This window comes from Thunnus maccoyii, chromosome 6, assembly GCF_910596095.1.
Source record: "Thunnus maccoyii chromosome 6, fThuMac1.1, whole genome shotgun sequence".
In the NCBI taxonomy this organism is placed as follows: Eukaryota; Metazoa; Chordata; class Actinopteri; order Scombriformes; family Scombridae; genus Thunnus; species Thunnus maccoyii.
The window spans coordinates 27213590-27232802 of NC_056538.1; the positions used below are offsets into that span (position 1 = coordinate 27213590).

The following is a 19213-nucleotide window of genomic DNA, read 5'->3' on the forward strand; positions in this document are numbered from 1 at the left end:
TTTGAACAGACTTCTGATGTGTTGATGATCAGTACATCATGTCTGTCATTGTAGAGGCTGATACAGTCGCAGCCTTCAGATGCTTTCATTTAGACAATATAATTTGTATTCTTACAAAATATTTCTGAAATGAGAATTTTAGTCTAGCAGTCACTTGGATCCATGAATCCCTTTATATTCCAAGCAGACACAATGACCTATTAGGTAATCCCAGGGATTTTGAGGGAAATGGGCAGTTAGTCTGAGTTTGCCTCACAGAGAAAGAGCTCTGTAAATGATGATGAGTTGGCTTTTTATCCTCCTTTATCCTGTTCATTGTAGAGTTTTCTGTGGTCTAATACAACACTAAGCTTGGTGGTGGGGTAGTACAGCTAGCAGCCTATAACCTTGCAGACTGGGAGAAGAAAAAGATGGAAAGCTTTCAGTAAATCTTTCAAGATTCTTTAATCTCTCCTCCCCGATACTTTACAGACACAAACCCATTTTCTCATGTGGCTTTGGAACAGTACAACCTAGGTGTTCACAGTTGGTAGTAATGTTGTTACCAGCTATAAAACAATGCCTGAGGTTTTATGTGCTTTAATATGTGTGTTTTTATGCCATTTTTGCCATTCTCCCACCCAGAGGAAAGTTTGTTTACAGAGTCCTTTAGTGCAAATGGTAACGGCCATCGTGGGGATGGGTGTATTTCTCACTGTGGACTCCTCTGGCCACGGATAATGAGGGTTTGCCTGCAGGCAGTAATTGCATCTTTATCATGTTAAAGGTTTCTCCTTTGTTCCAAGTGAACAGTTGTCTCACAGTCAGTTTGAGTCTGTTTTCTCAGACCAGGGTGTGTTCTAGTAATTCTGAGAAAGGAAATGGTAAGGTCAGTTTTGCATTTTGCATTTCCTTTTTTTTTTTTTTTTTTTTACATATTGGCTAATGAGATCCCTCAAGATTCTCATTATTTTCAATAGCACCACACCTCTTATTTATTATTATTATTATTATGTATTTCTGTGTTAATATAGTCTTAAGAGGATATAACAGACATAGTTCCACAATGATTTATGAGCAAACCTCTGTAACAGAATCCTATTCTGACATTTTGTGCCTGCATGTGAGATGATGTGTGCGTGTGTGCGTGCATATGTGTTTTAGCAGTCATGAGGGGCACTGATTCAAATGCCACAAGTATACTGTCCTCTCAATATATGATTTAAAATTAGAATTTACGTAGTTTAACAAAATGCTGAGCTGTAATGAGAGATTTTAACAAAAAAGTGTTTCAAGCTGGTAATGTCATGTTATGGTTTGTGGCTGAAAATACCACTCAAATTGAATTTGTAGTAATGACAAAATAGACACTGTGAAGGCAGTAATTGACTTATTAAAAGATTTTACCTCCAGTTTGGTCCCCTGTGGTCATATTTGAATTGGCTTGGCTAATAAGCCAGGAATACATGGCTATTGTTCCTCGTTGCCCATACTGCTAAGCCTCTTTTATAACAGAATAGTTAATAAAGAGGTTAACATTTCAATGAGATTCATAAGTAATCTGTCAGTGTTTAATTTCTTTGAGCCTTCGTCTTGTCATACTCTCCCTCGAGTTCATGAGATGAGGGTAATGTCCCAGGCTCTATCACAGCCTGTCAGGGAGGTCTTTCAGCTGCCACACAATAGCGCCAGCCAAGCTTTACTGTGGCTCTGTCTCTCAGTCTCCTTCATTCCATGAATCTAGTACCTCTTCCTCTGCTACACTGCACCTAGGTAGGATAAAAACAGCATATTGGCATCTTATGCCTTGAATCATTTCTATTGAGCCTTACATCTTGCCTGTAACCCATAGTAAAGCTTGTGCTGATACTATGAACACTGTAGGTGCAACAGAGGAAATACATTTACAGTTTAATTAAAATGGTAGTGCAGATATTGTTGACAAGAAGTTCCAGCTGTGTATTTTTTTTCCTCTTTGTCCTCTTTTGTGGCAGAAAGAGGTGAATTTACAAAGAGAAGAAGAATAAAGGAGAAGAATAAGTCTGCTAAGGCCACCACAATCCATGTCTTTTCTTTGTAATGGACTTATTAGATTTGTATTGTCAAAAAGGATTGACCCTTATGAGGTGCAGGAATTTCTTTTCAGCTGCCATCAGACAAGGTAGTGGAGCGTGGCCGCCTTTCCTTGACAATAACTCCTGGATTTGTCTTTTCTTCACCCTTGTTGCCTTGTCCCGTCACCGCCTTGTCTTCCCTTTCCATCCCACTTCCACTCCCCCCCCTCCTTTCCCCCCAAACTCCTTTCTGTCTGCTTTCTTTTTTGTCTGTTTCTATGTCCCTGTCTCCCACAGAGATTTGTGCAGCGGACTGTGGTGGCCATGGCATTTGTGTGTCGGGCACCTGCCGCTGTGACGATGGCTGGATGGGCACTGGGTGTGACCAGAGGGCGTGTCACCCTCGATGCAACGAACATGGCACTTGCAAGGACGGCAAATGTGAATGCAGTCCGGGTTGGAACGGAGAACACTGCACTATTGGTAAGATGAGAAGAGGTTTTGGTTTGGGTGGGGGCTATGTGTGGGTATGTCTGTGTATGTCAGTGTGTTCGGGAGGCCAACAAAGGCGTGGGCTGTCTGTCTGCCTGCGTATGTATGAAGTGCTGGGTGTGAGGGGAAGGGTCCAGTTGGAAAAGAGAGGGAAAAGCATGCTTAATTGAATTTGTGCAACTCGGTAAAGCATGAACAGGTTTACTCAAGGATCTGAGGCTTGCCTTCATGCATTTTAATGTGGGAATGTGCGAAGGTGTCCTTTCATTTTACTCATCCTTTTCCTCATCTCTTTCTTTGCTCCCTTTACATTTACTATTAATTTCAAACGCTGATGTGAGTCATTGTGAGCAGGTCAACCACCACTTTTAGCTCTATGTTTATACTAACAATTGTTCTTCTGTAAATGCTTGCCGAAGTTAACTTTTCAAGACCTTGACTGAATGTCAAGAGCTTTCTTGAAAACCTTGGCTCACTCAAAGCTAAAAAACAAAAAAAACAAAAAAAGTTTTCATTGAGTTTTCATTGTGTTGCCAGAGAGTAAAGTCGTTAAGGGCTGTGTGTGTTCTAGTGGATTTCATAATCCTTTAGCAGAGTATGCCAGCAGTGGTTCATGGGTTGATAATGTTGGCTCTTTTAATTTTTGTCTTTACAGAGCAGTTAAGAGACAGGAGGAGCTGAATGAACTTTGCTAAAAGGGCACAACATATTATATTGAACATGTACTCGTAATATACTGTATCTGGAAGTCCTGGCTGAGTGGCATTCACATTGTGAGGACTTGTTTGTCATAAGGAACTAGTGACTGCAGTATTTTAATACTAGCAACAGCAAATACAGCCAAGCTGTTATCATCTGTTTATGACTGCATAGCATACCTTTTACCTCTGTTTGAAATGCCCAATGGCAGCAGAGGACAGCATGAAGACAGTTTAGAGTTATTGTGATGGATGTTCTGAGGTTTGACTGTTTCATTTTTAAAGTGTAACTTGACCTCATTAAGATAAGTGTTTTTTTTTATTTAGTTAGAATTATTTGATGTCAGGACTGTCAAGCCTCTAAACACCAGAAGAGACCATCCGGAGGTCATTCTATGTAATGCCTGCTTTGCAAGATTGCACCTCTTCCATTCTGTTCATGTGTTGCATACCGTTGTCTTCCTCTCATCTCTTCCCTTTTCTTCTTTTTTATTCCATTGGCTCCATTGGTGGAAAGTACTTAACATGAGTACAGTTTTGAGAAAGTGGTGCTTTACTTCAATATTTCTTATCCGTTTCTTTCTTGATACTGCCCTACAGTATTTCAAAGTAAAATACTTTCTACTCCACTACATTTACTTGAAAGCTGTAGCTACTAGTTACTTAACTGATTAAGATTTAGATACAAAAAATATGGCAGTCATATAAATAGAGAAGCATTCTTAGAGGTATCGGTTGCTCACTCATTATCATTCTATGGTCGAACCACTCAAGTATCAGAAAGGAAGTGGGAACACAATGGCCATTTCTCTCCCCACTGTTACAGCATTTCAATGAACAGGACTTTGTAACTTCTACACGTTTGAGTCAATAGGGAGATTGGGACAAAAGTTGAGAATGCTCATCTTATAGGTGAAAGCTTTACTCTGTATTCAAATAGATAAAGATAATTTTTTCTCACAGTATTCTCATGCATATCTTGGAGCAGAACTGGCTGAGTACAGAGCCTTGACTCAGTCTGTGAATGTTTTATATGCTTCCCTTACATTATTGATGGGCCTTTTATAAGTGCCATATTGAGATCTCCACTCCCTCGACAAGAATATTCCTCAGTGTCATCCATTAAGAAGCCAAAGATCTCAATTTAAATCAATTTTCATTATTGAGAGCTCTGCGTTGGCCCCAAGCCCCATGCTATAGAGCGCAGGAGGTCTGACTTGGCCCAGCCATCTCCAAAGCCTCTGGTGACCTCATTGTCTATGAAGGTGTTTCAAGATTAAAATCGCTTTTTGTTGAACATCCTGACCTCCTGTATGGTATTGCTTGAGAGATTTAAGGGTGGTAATATGTGCATCAATCACGTTGCTTTTGAAACACTCCCTTGAGATATTCTGCCGATCCTGGCAGTTGATAAATGGGGACAGATTGAAATGTTCTTTCTGAACATATCACTTTTTATCCTCTCTTGCACTCTCTATTTCTCTCTCTCTCTCTCTTGCTCTGTCTTCCTCAACCCCACCCCACATCCCTTTTCCGTCTCCATCCCTCTCCCTCTGTGTTGGATCGTATTTGTTGTGTTGCTTGTAATGCATGATTTTACTTCATGACTGCACTTTTTTTCTTTTTTTCTTTACCTTTTGTAATGTAAACTAACACCTTGCCTTGCTGTCTTGTCATGGAAATGGCACTGTTCAAACCTCCCTTATATGTCCTGTCTTTTATCTCCTAAGCTCACTATCTGGATAAGGTAGTGAAAGGTATGGCATTCCTCCTTCCTTCTATTTTGCCCTCCTTCCATTGTAATTCCAGCCAGCATTAACCAATCATGCACACACACCATGCTTCCCCTACATCGACATATGCAAACACAATGCACCTCTTGTTGCCCCAAACAACTCATTCTAAAGATCCCCATCTACCATCAACTTTTTGCCATATTGTCACACAGTAATCTCCTCTTAGCACTTTCGCACCTGGTGAGTGAAGTTGTGCTGCTTTCTTTACGTGTTGATTATTTGGTTGGTGTTCAGCCTTGCTCTCTCAATAGGGGGGTGTTGGGAAAGGGGCTTTATAACCTGTGCAATGCATTATGGATGAGTTTACAGCTGTGAGCAGGGCCTGATAGGTGCTGAGGCCGCATCCTCTCTAATTAAAAGAGTTCATGGTCTAGTTAGTGCAGGGCAAGCAGTGGATGGATCCTTTGCAGCAAACCTGCTTCTCTGCCTCCAGCACCCTCTCTCACTCTCACTGTGTCCTTGGTAATAGACCACCTGGCATGAGAGCGGCTGCCAGAAGAGTCCTTAGAACACTTGCAGCCTCACGTTTGGAGCTGTTTCAGGCAGGCTTGGGCAGAGCTCAGCAGGGGCTCCTCTCTGAAAGGGCTGCCAATTAAGTTGAACCGGTGCCAACAGAGAGCGGATATTTATTTATCCTTGTAATAAACATTCGGAGCTTACTAATCATCTGTCTCCACTGGTCTAACCGGAGTTGTTTTGTCCATTTGCTCAATAAAAGGATGGCTAATGCCCAAACGTGTCTAGGAGGCAAGACTTTTTCTAATGGCATTAGCCTTCAACAGTGAGTCCCTTTCTTCAGGGAAACAAGAAGAAAATGAAGATGGGATTATTTATTTTTCTTACAGTTTGAATGCCCCACAGTTTATCCCCATTATTCAATTGTCTGCATGCAGGTTTTTCCTTTTTTTATCTACCTTTGTAGTTCAACAGAAATCCATGTTTCTTCTCTAGGGTATATGTTTAAAGTGTAAATTAATGACTGCAACAGAGAAGACACAATTGCTGATCAGTCTTGCCATATTTCATGATCCATTCTTGAAAGGACAGTCAACATGGCTTCATTATATTTTAATATTAAACATGAATAAAATAAGTGTGATTTCTGAATTCTTCTGTATTATGCTGTGTTGACACTTGAGCTCCTCTTGGGATCAATAAAGTATCTATATTATATAATGGCTTTCTATGTTAGACGAACAGAATCACAGAAAGGTTGGAGACATTATTTATCAAAAACTATTATTATTATTATTATTATTATTATTATTATGCTTTTATCTTCTAAATGACCATTTATAAGGCATGAATGTGCGATAATATGTGTATGTAATACTTGTATAATGACTCATGTCTGTTGTCCTTACTCAGTATTGTAAAGACCAAAATGCCACTGATGCATCACTCAGCTAACCATGTGATCTACAATACCCATCGATTCTTGGTGCTGCCTCTACCTTTTATCTTCCTAAATACTTCTCTCTGTTTCTTTCACATCACTCTTTCTTCCTTCAACTGATCTTTCTCCCTTTATGCCTTTCAGCCACCGTACCTGTCTGTCTTCCTTTCTTGCTGTCTCATTCTCCTACTCTCCCCGTTTGATATAAGAGCAGAGAAACAGCCACCCAAGTCTCCTTAGTTGATAAAATGAGTCAATTTAGCATTCTCTCTATCAAGGCACCTTGCTAACAACACAAACAGACAGACTTGTACGTCTGATATCTTGAGATGTTACCCTCTGCCTCTGCCTCAGCACGGGGATATGAATCGAAAGGTGCCAGATAAATGCCAAACAGCCCTGGAAAAATGGTTGAGATAATCCACTGATCTATGCCCTTGTGAAGACCTATCCAGAAAGAAACAGAGGAATATGTCACCTGTCGTTCTGCTCCAGCCTGCTTTTTGCTCCCCTTGGGTCACATGCCCAGGAACACTGTTAGTGTGTGCAAAGCCCTCCACTGCTTAATGCTATTGAGCTCAGGCTTATCCACTTACTACTATTTTATTTTGCATTCAGCTTCTCTTAATGACAGAACACACACTCTCCCTGAAGGGATAATCTTATTGATTGCTAAAAAGAGTCTGGAGACAATTTATCAAAAAAAAGAGAGCAAATAATGATATAGACCTTCTTTCAATAACTAATGCAGTTTTGTTGTAGCTCATTTTTCTTTGCAGATGACAGTAGCAGTAATGCTGTGATCATAATGATGGTCACATTCGAAAATCATATAAAAACGGATCCAATTATGTGAAGGAATGCCAGCATACACAATACTGCTCTCATTACCCAGCTGTAGTAGCATAGATACAGGAGGCCAATCTACCGTAGTAATGAGTGAATATTGATTTAGAAGATCCCTGTTATCTGATTTTACTGCAAAGGGATATTAGAAGCTTCACAAAAGGTGTATCAAATTAATCAACTTCAGCTGAGGGTCATTATAGCTGCCCTTACACATTAAAATCTTAAAATGACTTTAGTCTATTGCTACCAGAGAAGTATTACCAACAAACCATTGTCATCAACAGGATCACACTGTTGTCAGTGTTTTATTGTTGGTGATTGTTCACAGACAATATACAATCTTTATCTAATACCCATTAAACCTGCTTTATTTAATATTCTGTGCCAACCTCTGTCCTTGTCCATTTTTGTTACACAGAGGGCTGTCCGGGTTTGTGTAATGGAAATGGTAGGTGCACTCTGGGTAACAATGGCTGGTACTGTGTGTGCCAGCTGGGCTGGAGGGGCACTGGCTGTGACACCTCTATGGAAACTGCCTGCAGTGATGTCAAGGACAACGATGGAGGTAAAATCACAAACAACACACAGCAACGCCTTCTGACACTGGCCAAGCATCAACAGGCACTCTTAACTAGACATGATTTGACTATAGAATTAACCTCTTAAGAATATTTCTGCTTTATCCTTGCCAGACTTAGTTGTACAGCTTTACTTCTTATACAGATGTGTATGAGGACTGGCATCTAGTCAGTCACCTGCACAACAAGTTTTTATTAAAAAGCAGAGTAGCTGGCCTGAGGCCCTGAGCATGCATTGGCCCAAGGAGCAAGTCCCTGCTCTGCCCTCTAACTAGCCCCAAGCAGAGCCAGGCACACACACAGAGCCAGCCAGGGGGCTGCACCACTCTTGAGGCCAGGTGTGAGACGTGACTTTCTTTCTTCCAGGCCTCGTTCTAGGCTTGAGCTATCCGTTAGCATCCTTTATTTATGCAGGGGCTGTTTGTCTCCCCATCACTGCGCAGGGACCACAATGCTCTCAATGGCAAAGATGGGGTGCTGCTGGGGATTTGACTGACAGCAGGGTTTATTTTTATCACCCATCTGGCCAGATAAGCCCATGAAAGCAAAGGGTAGGGAGTCCAATGACCCACTTCAGCAAAGTAAAGTGCATTGCACAGCAGCTCTTTCTGTCTTATTCTTATTCTGTCACATTATTTCATCTAAATTACAGATAGGAAACCACGAGCACAGCTAGAGGTTTTCCAGGACAAGATGTATATGACATGACTCCAATCATGTAGTAAAACAACAGTCAAGATCAATAATGCCTCAGTGACTAAAATATATATGCATAGTTTCTTTTGCCAGGTGTGTGTACAGGCTGTTGTTTAATGAGGGAGTGTGTGTGACTTGTTTGACCTTGTCAGATGGGCTGGTGGACTGCATGGATCCAGATTGCTGTCTGCAGGCGACCTGTCACACCACCTCTCTGTGTGTGGGCTCCCCGGACCCCCTGGACATCATCCAGGAAACACAGATGTCCTCTGCACAGAACAACCTGCAGACTTTCTATGACCGGGTGCGCTTCCTGGTGGGCAGAGACAGCACCCACGTCATCCCTGGAGCCAACCCCTTCGATGGCAAGTGAGTGACTCGTGCATTACTCCCACGTGACACCACCCAGTGTGACATTCTGTAGCCAGATGAAAGCTATTATTCTCCCGGGAAGCAATTTCTGACATCAATATTAAATTGAATTCTGTTTTTTCTGCATCATCATTTGTCTTGGATGCATTTAGTGAGTTCATACTTATGCCATTGAGTCAGTTAAACTAGCAATTAAAGTAGTAATTGCAAGATGTTTCACTTTAATTCAGCTACTCAGGATAGTTGACTTTGATTGTATGAACAGATGTTTAGCTCTGCTTTGAATTTAACAGTTATCCAGTCTGAATTTGCATTATAGGTAACAGCACTATTTTAAAGTAGTGACATTGCAGGCGCAAATACAAATCAATCAGTGACTTTCATTATTAATGCAGGCCAGTGCAATTACTGTGCTTTCATTATTGCACTGACAGAACGTGTAAATGTAAACCGTGGGCTTTTGTTTTAACCCAGACCAAAACGCTGTGTGAGGGAGAAAGCCAGCTATAAGCGAAGGATGCTGAAATGGGCAGGGACTGGTGGCATGTATAGCTAGAAGGATGATGGACAGATCAAGATGGACAAACATAGAATGTGGCAAGAAGCAAAAAGCATTCCCTGGCACGAAAGGCATCTTATATTCATGTATTGTGATTACTTTTACTGTAATCCATCTGAGGCCCACTCCCAGAGGCAGAGCTCACGACACCACAGCCATGGAATCTGAGATGCTTTCATATCAGACAGGATGGCTGTTAAAGTCCCATAAGATTCCCCTGCCTCTCTTTTCCTTTGTCTCCTTCTCTTTTCATCTTTAATCGCTTGTGAGTCTGTGTCACCTTATTTGCATCCCACTTGGTTATGGATCTCTCTCATCTTGGCTTATTATACTCCCATGAAACAAACAGACAACAGTCAAAAACAAAAAAATAAGTTGAGAATATTTGAATTTTTTTGTCCCCGATGAAAAATTTTTATAAAACGGTGTCAAAAACAGCAGAAAAATCAAACAAACTTCCCAACATGGAGTTGCTATTTCAGGATTTTTTTTTTTACCTCTTTTCAAAATGATGGCAGAAGGTTATGGTTTCAGACATCACTATTTTTAGTCCAGCCCAGCTTTTGCTTTGTTCTTGAAGGGAAAATCGATTTCAAAAGTGTCCCTCCTCAAGCAGGATCATTTCCTTTGGTATAATTTGCAACACAACACATCTTAGTGTTTGGTGCTTGTTGAGATTTGCAGGTAATATGCTGTTTGCTAACCTAATGCCATCTTACCCATTGTTTGCAGTAAAACATGTTTTTATCTCTACGCTGTCCATATGGTTGTCTTTTATTCATTAGCTATCTGCATATGATCAAGCATAAGTAGTCACCCAGTTTGCAGTCAGAAGAAAGAAAAATATCCTTATGAATTACACCAACTGTTCTCAAACACTGCCTGTTTTTGAACCCTTTTGTGGCGGTGTCAGCTGATACTTGAGAAGGTAACACACACATGAGTAGTAACACACTTTGTGACATTTTCCCTCATTGACATTTTTCTGGCTTTCAAGAACCACTCAACATTTTGCAGTTCTTCATTGGACAGAAGAAGAGGCACAGAGGGTTGAGTAATACTCTTGTCTCTCTCCAAAGAAGATGCAGCCATAAATAAGTAAAATCAAGAATCCAGAGATGAGCTGCAAGATTGTAGGCACTGGCTCACCTAAAAATATCAGTGATAATCTATTATTCATGTTTGGTATTCATTCCCCACCCACTGACAGATATGAGCAGTTATGACAGGGGACTCTGGGCTTCAGATGAGCCTTACAGGCACGGTCTCAGCATCTTCCTGATATGCCTGCCCTGGTCATCCGATCATCTCTTTATTGATCCCCTAACCACTTCCTTATGCTAGTAGACATGTTGGACTGCTATTTCTGATGTTTCCCACCACAAAGAGCTGCAAAGGTGCCACTGAATAAAGCATCTGCCACTGCATAAAACGTCTCAACTCTCCACCATGACACATAATACAAGAGATTGCCAAGGCCCAGCGGTGGATGCTGACTAGAATAATAAACAGGGACTTTGTCCATGAAACAATTTGGGCAAAGATTGATAGCATGCTTATAATAGCAAGGCAGAAGCCATTCCCTTCATTTACAGGCTTGTGCTTTTATTATTTCATTTATAACTCTTTTATTAGCATTAGGCCATTAGTGTCAGAAAATCTCTTGTTTTCTTCTCAGTGTGCTCTACCCCTTTTGGCAACATTATGTACTTGGACAGCTAAAAAAATGTCCATTGATGTGTCCTTATTTTACACTCTTCAGCTGGGTAACATAGAGGCAGGGAAGGAGAGAGCTCCAGTAACATGCTTATACTTGCAGCAGGTTGTACCCTATAATCAAGTAATTTGCGTGGGTAATGATGTTTTTGTTGTTTCTGTGGTGATGGTACCATTTATTGGCCTTGCTTATTGAAAGTTTTCTATATGACCTTTATGTAATCAGGTAATCTGATTATTACTTTAGTCTGGCATGCATTTTTTATTTGGTCTAAAATACTACTGAGCAGTGTAGTTTATTCACTATAACACGCTGGTAAAGAGGGGTATAAATTCATAATGCATGACTGCATGAAGCAGTGATGGGTAATCTCACTCTTTAAAGAACCAAAACCAGAGAGGTTTTCCTGTTGAGTCCAGGAGCTTCACCTATTTATTTTCCAAAACATGTCCTCACTTAGCCCTCAGTGGATGATGTATGATAAAGGTTGGAGATTTTGTGAAGTCCCTTTCGACTTTGAATTTTCCTGGACTGGTGAAATCTCATACAGTGGGGAGGTTTCTGTGGCAAATGTTTTACGCTTCCTTTGCTGCTCTTTCTTTCTGCTGTATTTGATGTCAATATTTAAATCATTTGTCTTGACAGCGAGGAATCATCTCCCCATGTGGTTCACAGAGGCTGGAAGGAGATAGTTCCACTTTCACAGTTTCATCTGAAGAAAATGTGGATGATTGGCTCTTCAAACAAGACTCTAAAATAAACTGTCGGCATGAATGATTAATCGTAGACAGCCAGGCCAGTGCTGGGTTAACTTTAGTAGTAATTCTATGTAAATGCATCCAGATAGATCTTTGGGTATGAGCATAAGGATTCGGAGCAGTATCTCCTTGCTTGTTTACAGTGCAATGGTGGACAGCCAAGGTCCTCTGAAGGAGACCCGGCCTAATTAACATAAAACTGGGTTCCTGGGGACCAGGATAGTGTGGGGTGAATGATCTTGCCTCTGGTAAGGACATGTTGAGGGCAGCTACTAACACGCTAGTGTTAATTGTTTCCAGTACAAGGCAGTGTTTAAGACCCAAATGTATTAAAAATAGCCATGGTCTAATGAAGAAGTGACAGTAAGGCATTTGTTAAGGGACTGTTTTTTTGCAAACGACAACAGAAACGATGGTCTGACCATGAGTTGGAACTTGCTAATGATGAGGGCAGAACTCAGCGAGGCAGACGTGATACAGCAAGGTCTCAGCTCATCAGTTCAGTAAGATTAGAAGGTGAATTTGGACGACTTCCCACATTGATTGGTGGGGACTGATGATCAGATCTAATGTATGCGGCTTCTGGAGACCTGATGTCAGTCTGGAAATCTGTCGAGGTCTTGATAACCGGCCAAGCAAGTCTTGCAATCTGCAGTCCTTATTATTTTCCTTTCTTGCAGTCTGTAATGGAAAAGATAAATCCTCTTTTTTTAATTAGAGAAAAAACAAAGGAAAGCTTCCTTATCTCATTATCCTTCCATTCTGGATAGAAAAACCCTCAGAGACATCTGAGGAGGGTGTTAGTTTTTTTTCTATTTCTGTTTCTGTTTCTTCTTATGGTTTTTTGATTTTATTGTGTACAGTATTTCCTTTTGATAACATCCATGCTAACTGTATATTTTTTCCATTGACTGTTCTTGGTGAATTTCTGTTGCTTGAAGAAAATGCAGTGCTTTCTATTTCTATTATTGTTGCGTACATTGGGTTACCAGAAGGTACACTTGTACAATTTAACATCCAATACCTGAATACTTTAAATCATAAGATGTTCAGTTTGTTTGACACTGAGTCAGACAGACATTGATTCATCCTTTTGGTAATTTTTTATTTGTGGTGATGTTTTATTAGACTATATTTTAGTGAAATGCGTATCTACTGTTTTGTCCATCCCCATTTACGACTAGACTAGAAACACTTATATTAGAAACACAGTTCTCAACATAATGCAATCCAATACAACCACTAACTACAGACTGAAAAATGATTGTAGAATCAAATCAACACCTCTCTCACACTTGTTTTGTTTTTTATTTCTCGCTTTTGTATTGCAATTGTATTGGTTTTAAAATTTTCCATCATAGTAACTGTGTTTGACTCTCTCACTCCCATACAGCCATGCTTGTGTCATTCGTGGACAAGTAGTGACCTCGGATGGAACACCACTGGTTGGAGTCAACATCAGTTTCATCAACAACCCGTCCTATGGTTACACAATTACTAGGCAGGATGGAAGGTAAGAGCCTTCTTCTTTATATCAGTACACACACACACACAAACACACACACACACAAACAAGGGATGCAATGCAAATGCCACTAACCGCTACCTAAATATGACGTGCAGAGATGTGACAATGATATTTATATTATTGTCAAATATCGTTGTTTAGCTGTGCTGAATTCTAATGATGGAAGGAAAAACACAGTTGCCACTGCAAACTGTGCCGCCATTGATCTGCTTTGTGCTTTCATTTGGTCCAATTTTGGAGTTCTCGGCTCAATTCCCAGAGAAATCAAACAAAGCCCTTCTGGTACACTCATAAGTTATGCTTCAGTAGCAGCAGGGAGGGGAAAGAATAAAATATGCCAATTCAAAGCAGCTCACTGTGGTTATGAAACAGTACAGATGGATATTATTTATTTGACAATAGAAGATTTAGAGAATTAAGTGAGACATTTAAGTTTAGGCCACAGACCTACAATAATTTGCTCTGCATCTTTCCCCTCTCTTGTTCTAGATTAATATTCTGTTCTTTACTTAAGTTATTAAAGACATCCCATCACTGTCTTAGGTTAAAAAAAATAAATCCTAACCCCAACCAATTATGAAGTCACATGGTTGTTTTAAGATTGTGTCCAGAATATACTAAATGCAGTGAGTCATCACTGGTATCTTCCCCAGACAGTCCCACATATTTTACACAACTTCTGCCTCTGTAAGAAACAGGAAACCTTGTCAAGAAATGCATCCTCTAACTTCTTGTTGTTTCATTGCAGTACCACTAGAACTCCTTTGGAGAAAGATAAGTTGTTGTGGTGAAGTGTTCTGAAAAAGTCTGAGTTCTCTGTTTGGCTGTCTTTGAGCGGCTCTGTGCCAGCTGCTTTGGCACCAGGAGAGTTTCTCAGAAAAAATCCAGACTAAAACCTCAGACTGCTTTTCACGGCTTTGGTGGAGTTAAAGAGGACCTATTATGTTCATTTCCAGCTATATATTTTTATTCTGGGACCCCACTAGAGTAGCGTTGCATGATTTACAGTTCAAAAAACTCCTTATTTTTCTTATACTGGCCCTTTATGCAGCCCCTCAGTTCAGCCACTGTCTCTAACAGGCAGTCTTAGCTCCTGTCTCTTTAAGGCCTCCCTCCCAATTAGTCCATTCTGTTCTGATTGGCTAGCTTCCCAGAAGCCTGCCAAGAGGCAGCTGCATCAGAGTCGTGTTAAGTTACGGCCAATGAAAACCCAACATTTCCTGCTTTTACAGCTTCATATTAAAAGCTTTTAAATTACTAAATAACGGGAGACTTTTATTGTGAAGAATTTACAGGAAATTGAATTTTCCTCACTGAATTAGCAGAGCTTCGCTAGCAGCTCTAAAAACCGGCTGACACAACAACACATGGAGATATTTGGAGCTCTTTATTCAGCGGCTCAGTTAGAAATAATGCAGGGAGGAATAGTACAGATATCACTTGTTTTGTATGTTGCAGTTACCGCAACAGTAAAGCTGCACAGCGGCAGCAGATAGAGAAGGGGGACTTGTATTTTATCTAGCTGATTTCAGCACTAGCTGCACCAACAACCACCAGGTAGCATATGTGAGCAGTCCAGATGCAGTCTCCGTAGGCGGAAGTCACTGCAGTTACACCCACTGAGTGGCAGAAAGACTGAGGGGCGAATTCACACAGAATGGATTGCAGCCGCTGATAGCAGCATGAATTGCACATCATTTGCAACCGCTATCTGCCCCGTCTCAAGGTCTGATTCACAAAAGATTTGTTCTGATGATACGATGGCACAAACACACCCATAAAGTTTTGCAGCTGAGTGCAATTTGCCCCTGTTTTGGTCCTGGCTGAAAAGCCTCAAATTACGCGTCTTTAATTAGCAGAGGTGCTAATTAAAGACATGCAGAGCTCTCCACAATCACAAACCAACTTTCATGTATTTTGCTTCCTTTACTTCTCTACTATTTTGCATCTATAACATAATCTGCTGAAATGTCCATCAAAACACAGCTATTGATGTGACTCAGGCAGGTCTGAAATATGTTAGATTAATGTATGGATCTTACAATAATGTGAAAAATACTAAAATGGAGATTGTTGATGCAGTAGATGAGTAACTCCACAGTGCTCAAGGAATGTTCAATGACAGGAAGTAAAGTGACTAAACCGTAAACAAAGTGACAGACAGTAAATAAAGTGACTGACAGTACATAAAGTGACTGTGACAGTAATAAAAGTGACTATCATAGTAAGCACAAACAGAGGAGCAGAGCAGAGCTTCAGGCTGGTGGGGGAGGAGAAGAAAACCTGCCAGTGAGTTACCGTGGTAACTGGCCCCGAGGGGAGGGGGGGCATTCAGTTTCCACAGGGGGACCGGACTTAAAACATGGTTGGAAAAGTATAGTTTTACAGGGTAAAAATGCCAATACCACCATGTGACAAGAGAACCCCCCCCCCTTAAGACAATGCTTAACAACACGTACTTTATTACAAAAACACATCACAATCTTTTTAACTACACACTTTTAACAGAAAAAGGGTGCACTCCATGTCAGCGACAGAGTGCATCACAGCGTAGCACAAGCCTTTTCTAATACAAACTTAATGAACAAAAACAAGAATGTTGCTGAATCAGCAGTTAAAATAAAAATGTGTAAACTGCATCATTAAGGCAGACAAGCATTATCTGGGAAACATCACATACTCAAACTCACTTGGATACATGGAATTAAATTTAACACCAAATTATGTTAAATGTTTGCCGAATGAAGTAGAGTCTCTTTTTGAGTCATAAGAAATCATAATTTCTCTTTTTGAAGGAGTAGATGTTCACCAGTAAGCCCAGCTCCGTTAACTTTAACAATATGTTAATGGTGGTTTTTCTCTGACAGTAGGATACAGTGGAAGACTTTATCTGATGATATTTAACTACATTGAATTGATTTACTGTTACATATGTTTTGAATGCAGGATTTTTACTTTAATAAAGTTATTTCACAACATGACATTATGAACGTCACAAAAATGATTAAAATACTTTTTCCAATCAATCATTAGTACAGTGACTGTAGGCCAAACTACATAGTAAAAACTAGCACATTTACTAGTGTTTGTTTTGCAGCCTCGTCATCGGTTATTTAAAATGTAAATTAACTTATCAAACAGACTTTTCACAATTCACTCAGTTCTTCTGATAAATTTGGCGTCAAGTTTCACGAAGCAGAACACTGATTTAATGAAATCACGTTATTATGACTTTTTTTCTCTTATAGACTCAGTATAAACAAGTCACAAAAACACAGAAATCATTCAGGCTAGAAAAATGAATACCATACAAAGATAACAACTGGAAATATAAAACTGGCCACCCAGAATATATATCATTCTTGTGAATGTCAATATCAAAATAGCCTTTTTCTCTCTCTGGCCTGGCGCCAGGATGAAGTGACTGACAGGGCTGTAACAAATTGCGAGGGGGCAATTTTTTCATAAAATGAAATGCATTGATTCAACCATGCATTAGCCTCAGATCAAAGAATACATCTATTAATCAGAGCAATCACAAAAACCATTCAAAATTGGGGAGTTGGGATTTCTCACTTAGTGGGAAATCCCATAGAAAAATGGTAATGCTAGCAGACTTAGCATTACACTATTTAACTTAAAACAATTTCTAGATGTATACACAAAATGGTGTTTATGAACCCATAATAACTTTTAAGATGTAACAGGAGCATTACCAAACAAACAGCATGACAAGGGAGCCTTGAATTAAGACACGATGAACATAAAGTGTCTTAACACAACTACAGCATTTATGGGGCTAAGCTACAAGCTCACTGCAGTCAGTCAGTTTCTTCTGCAGTTGCTTCACTTCCAGTGGAGTCAGCGAGCGGAAATACAGACAGTGCCACTCTGCCATAACAACTACGACAGGGAACTCAGCGCTGTGTGTGGAGCAGTTGACCACATAAAGAAATCCATCACGAGCTGACGTCAGCTCGGGCTGAAAGTAGAAAAAACCGTTGTAAACCGAGCATTCAGAGCAGCCTGAAGCTGGTGCTTTTTGCTCACAGGGATTACTTCTACATACATTTACCTCATTATTTGATACTTTGGCCATGTTTAATATGAACATCCAACATCATATATATGACTGAAAATAAGGAAAAGCATAATAGGTCCCTTTTAAAGAAAAAGACCAGGGAGTCAAAGGAAGCGTAATACTATCTGTAAATCTTTTTTCTGTTCTGAAATCTGTTCTTTTCTAAATATGTTTTTTGGACTGAATTTCACACACATAAAGCACACACTCGTAACCTCCAATCCTCCTGTATCTCCCACAGTAGTCAGTGCTAGTAAGGCCTTTTGGCAAACCAAGCCCCTCTATCACAGCGCAGCATGAATTGGTGTTTGCTCTCCAAGCCCCACTTCCTCCTGACACTTTTATCAGTCACTGACACTCTAAAGGCCCACATCTTTGCCGCTGGTTTGATCTTGATCATTCTTGCTTCTCTTCAGTCCTTCCATCTTCTTGTCAGTCTCCTTTCCTTCCCTAGTTTTACAAAAATCTCTCATCTCCACCTCATCATCTTCACCTTCCTTGCTTATTTCATCTGCTCTCCCTCCTTTCACGCTCTTCCTCCTCTAATCTCCCACTGCCCTTAAGCCTTTCCTTTCTGGGCACTACTCTTTCACTTATTTCCTGTGCTTTTCTTGAGCCCAGGTCTCATGTCCTTTCCACTGCACTGGCTTCCCTCATCTCTAGCCTTTTCCCATTTGTGCGTGTCCCATTTTTCTTATGCATCACTCAGTTTTTCCTTTGCAAAACTCTATACTCTTTTCTCCCTTCCAGCATATGTGTAAACACTACTCCATCTCCCAGGTTCCCCTGTAAACATGCCCAGTCTCCTGCAACTCCCCTGCAATCACTGTAAACAGGCTCAGTGCAGCGTGAAATCAGAAATGCACCTGTTCAGCCACTTAGAAATGGGAAAGCTGTCTCAACTCATTTTTATTATGTGTTCTTTATTGTCCGAGGGCTTGGTTTTTTAAATTACCCTTTCCACTATCTTGAAAAGTTTTCTGGCCTAGACAAAAGAGGTTAGTTTAGTTTCTTTACAGCTACAGTATGTAGCCATTTTCTGACTGGCTGAGCTTTGAGACAGACCTGCTACCTTTCATGCTTCTTCTCCAATAATGAGTAAAGTGCTGATGTGGATTCCAGATAACTACAGTGTTAGGTGTTTGCAAGAACCTCTATATGAGCCATGATACTGTATATATTGGAAATCCAGTGTACTTGTGAATACTCACGAACACTTGGCAGACCCGTGATGACAACCGTATAATGACATAGTTCGGACTTCTTCGTTTTCTGTCTGTTTTGTAGTAAATACAGCAGTTGTTTAGTTGACAGTGTTATTTAATTCGAACAACACTAACCATTAATTTTAACTATTAATAAGGCAGTCCTCCTGAAATTACCATACTACTTAACACATCTTTTAAAGTGGAGATTTAGTCCTCACAGGACTCACTCTCAGAACTGGATGGTGCTTTAATTCCAGTCAACACTCTTAATATTTGCATCACTTGTTCAATACTCAAATTCACTTTGATAATTAGTATTCTAATTGCTGTTATAATTTTAACCCTGTTGTGTTGATTATTTCCTGTGTACACAGGACACTAATGTGTTACAGAGTTTGAATAAGAGAATGAAGACATACAATAGTCGAAGGCAGAGTGAATGAGGACTTGAG

The 19213-nt window shown here is 40.2% G+C and overlaps 1 protein-coding gene across 8 annotated transcripts in view; it reads left to right on the forward strand.

Annotated features, from left to right (window-relative positions):
- The window catches only part of tenm4 (teneurin transmembrane protein 4), a 158424-nt gene that overhangs the window by 98102 nt on the left and 41109 nt on the right, over positions 1-19213 (forward strand). For all 8 annotated transcript variants that reach the window (XM_042413531.1, XM_042413532.1, XM_042413533.1 and 5 more), the window contains 4 exons: positions 2331-2516; positions 7683-7829; positions 8691-8907; positions 13338-13457. In XM_042413531.1, coding sequence (XP_042269465.1) covers positions 2331-2516; positions 7683-7829; positions 8691-8907; positions 13338-13457 — 670 coding nt within the window. The remainder of the gene's footprint in view (positions 1-2330; positions 2517-7682; positions 7830-8690; positions 8908-13337; positions 13458-19213) is intronic.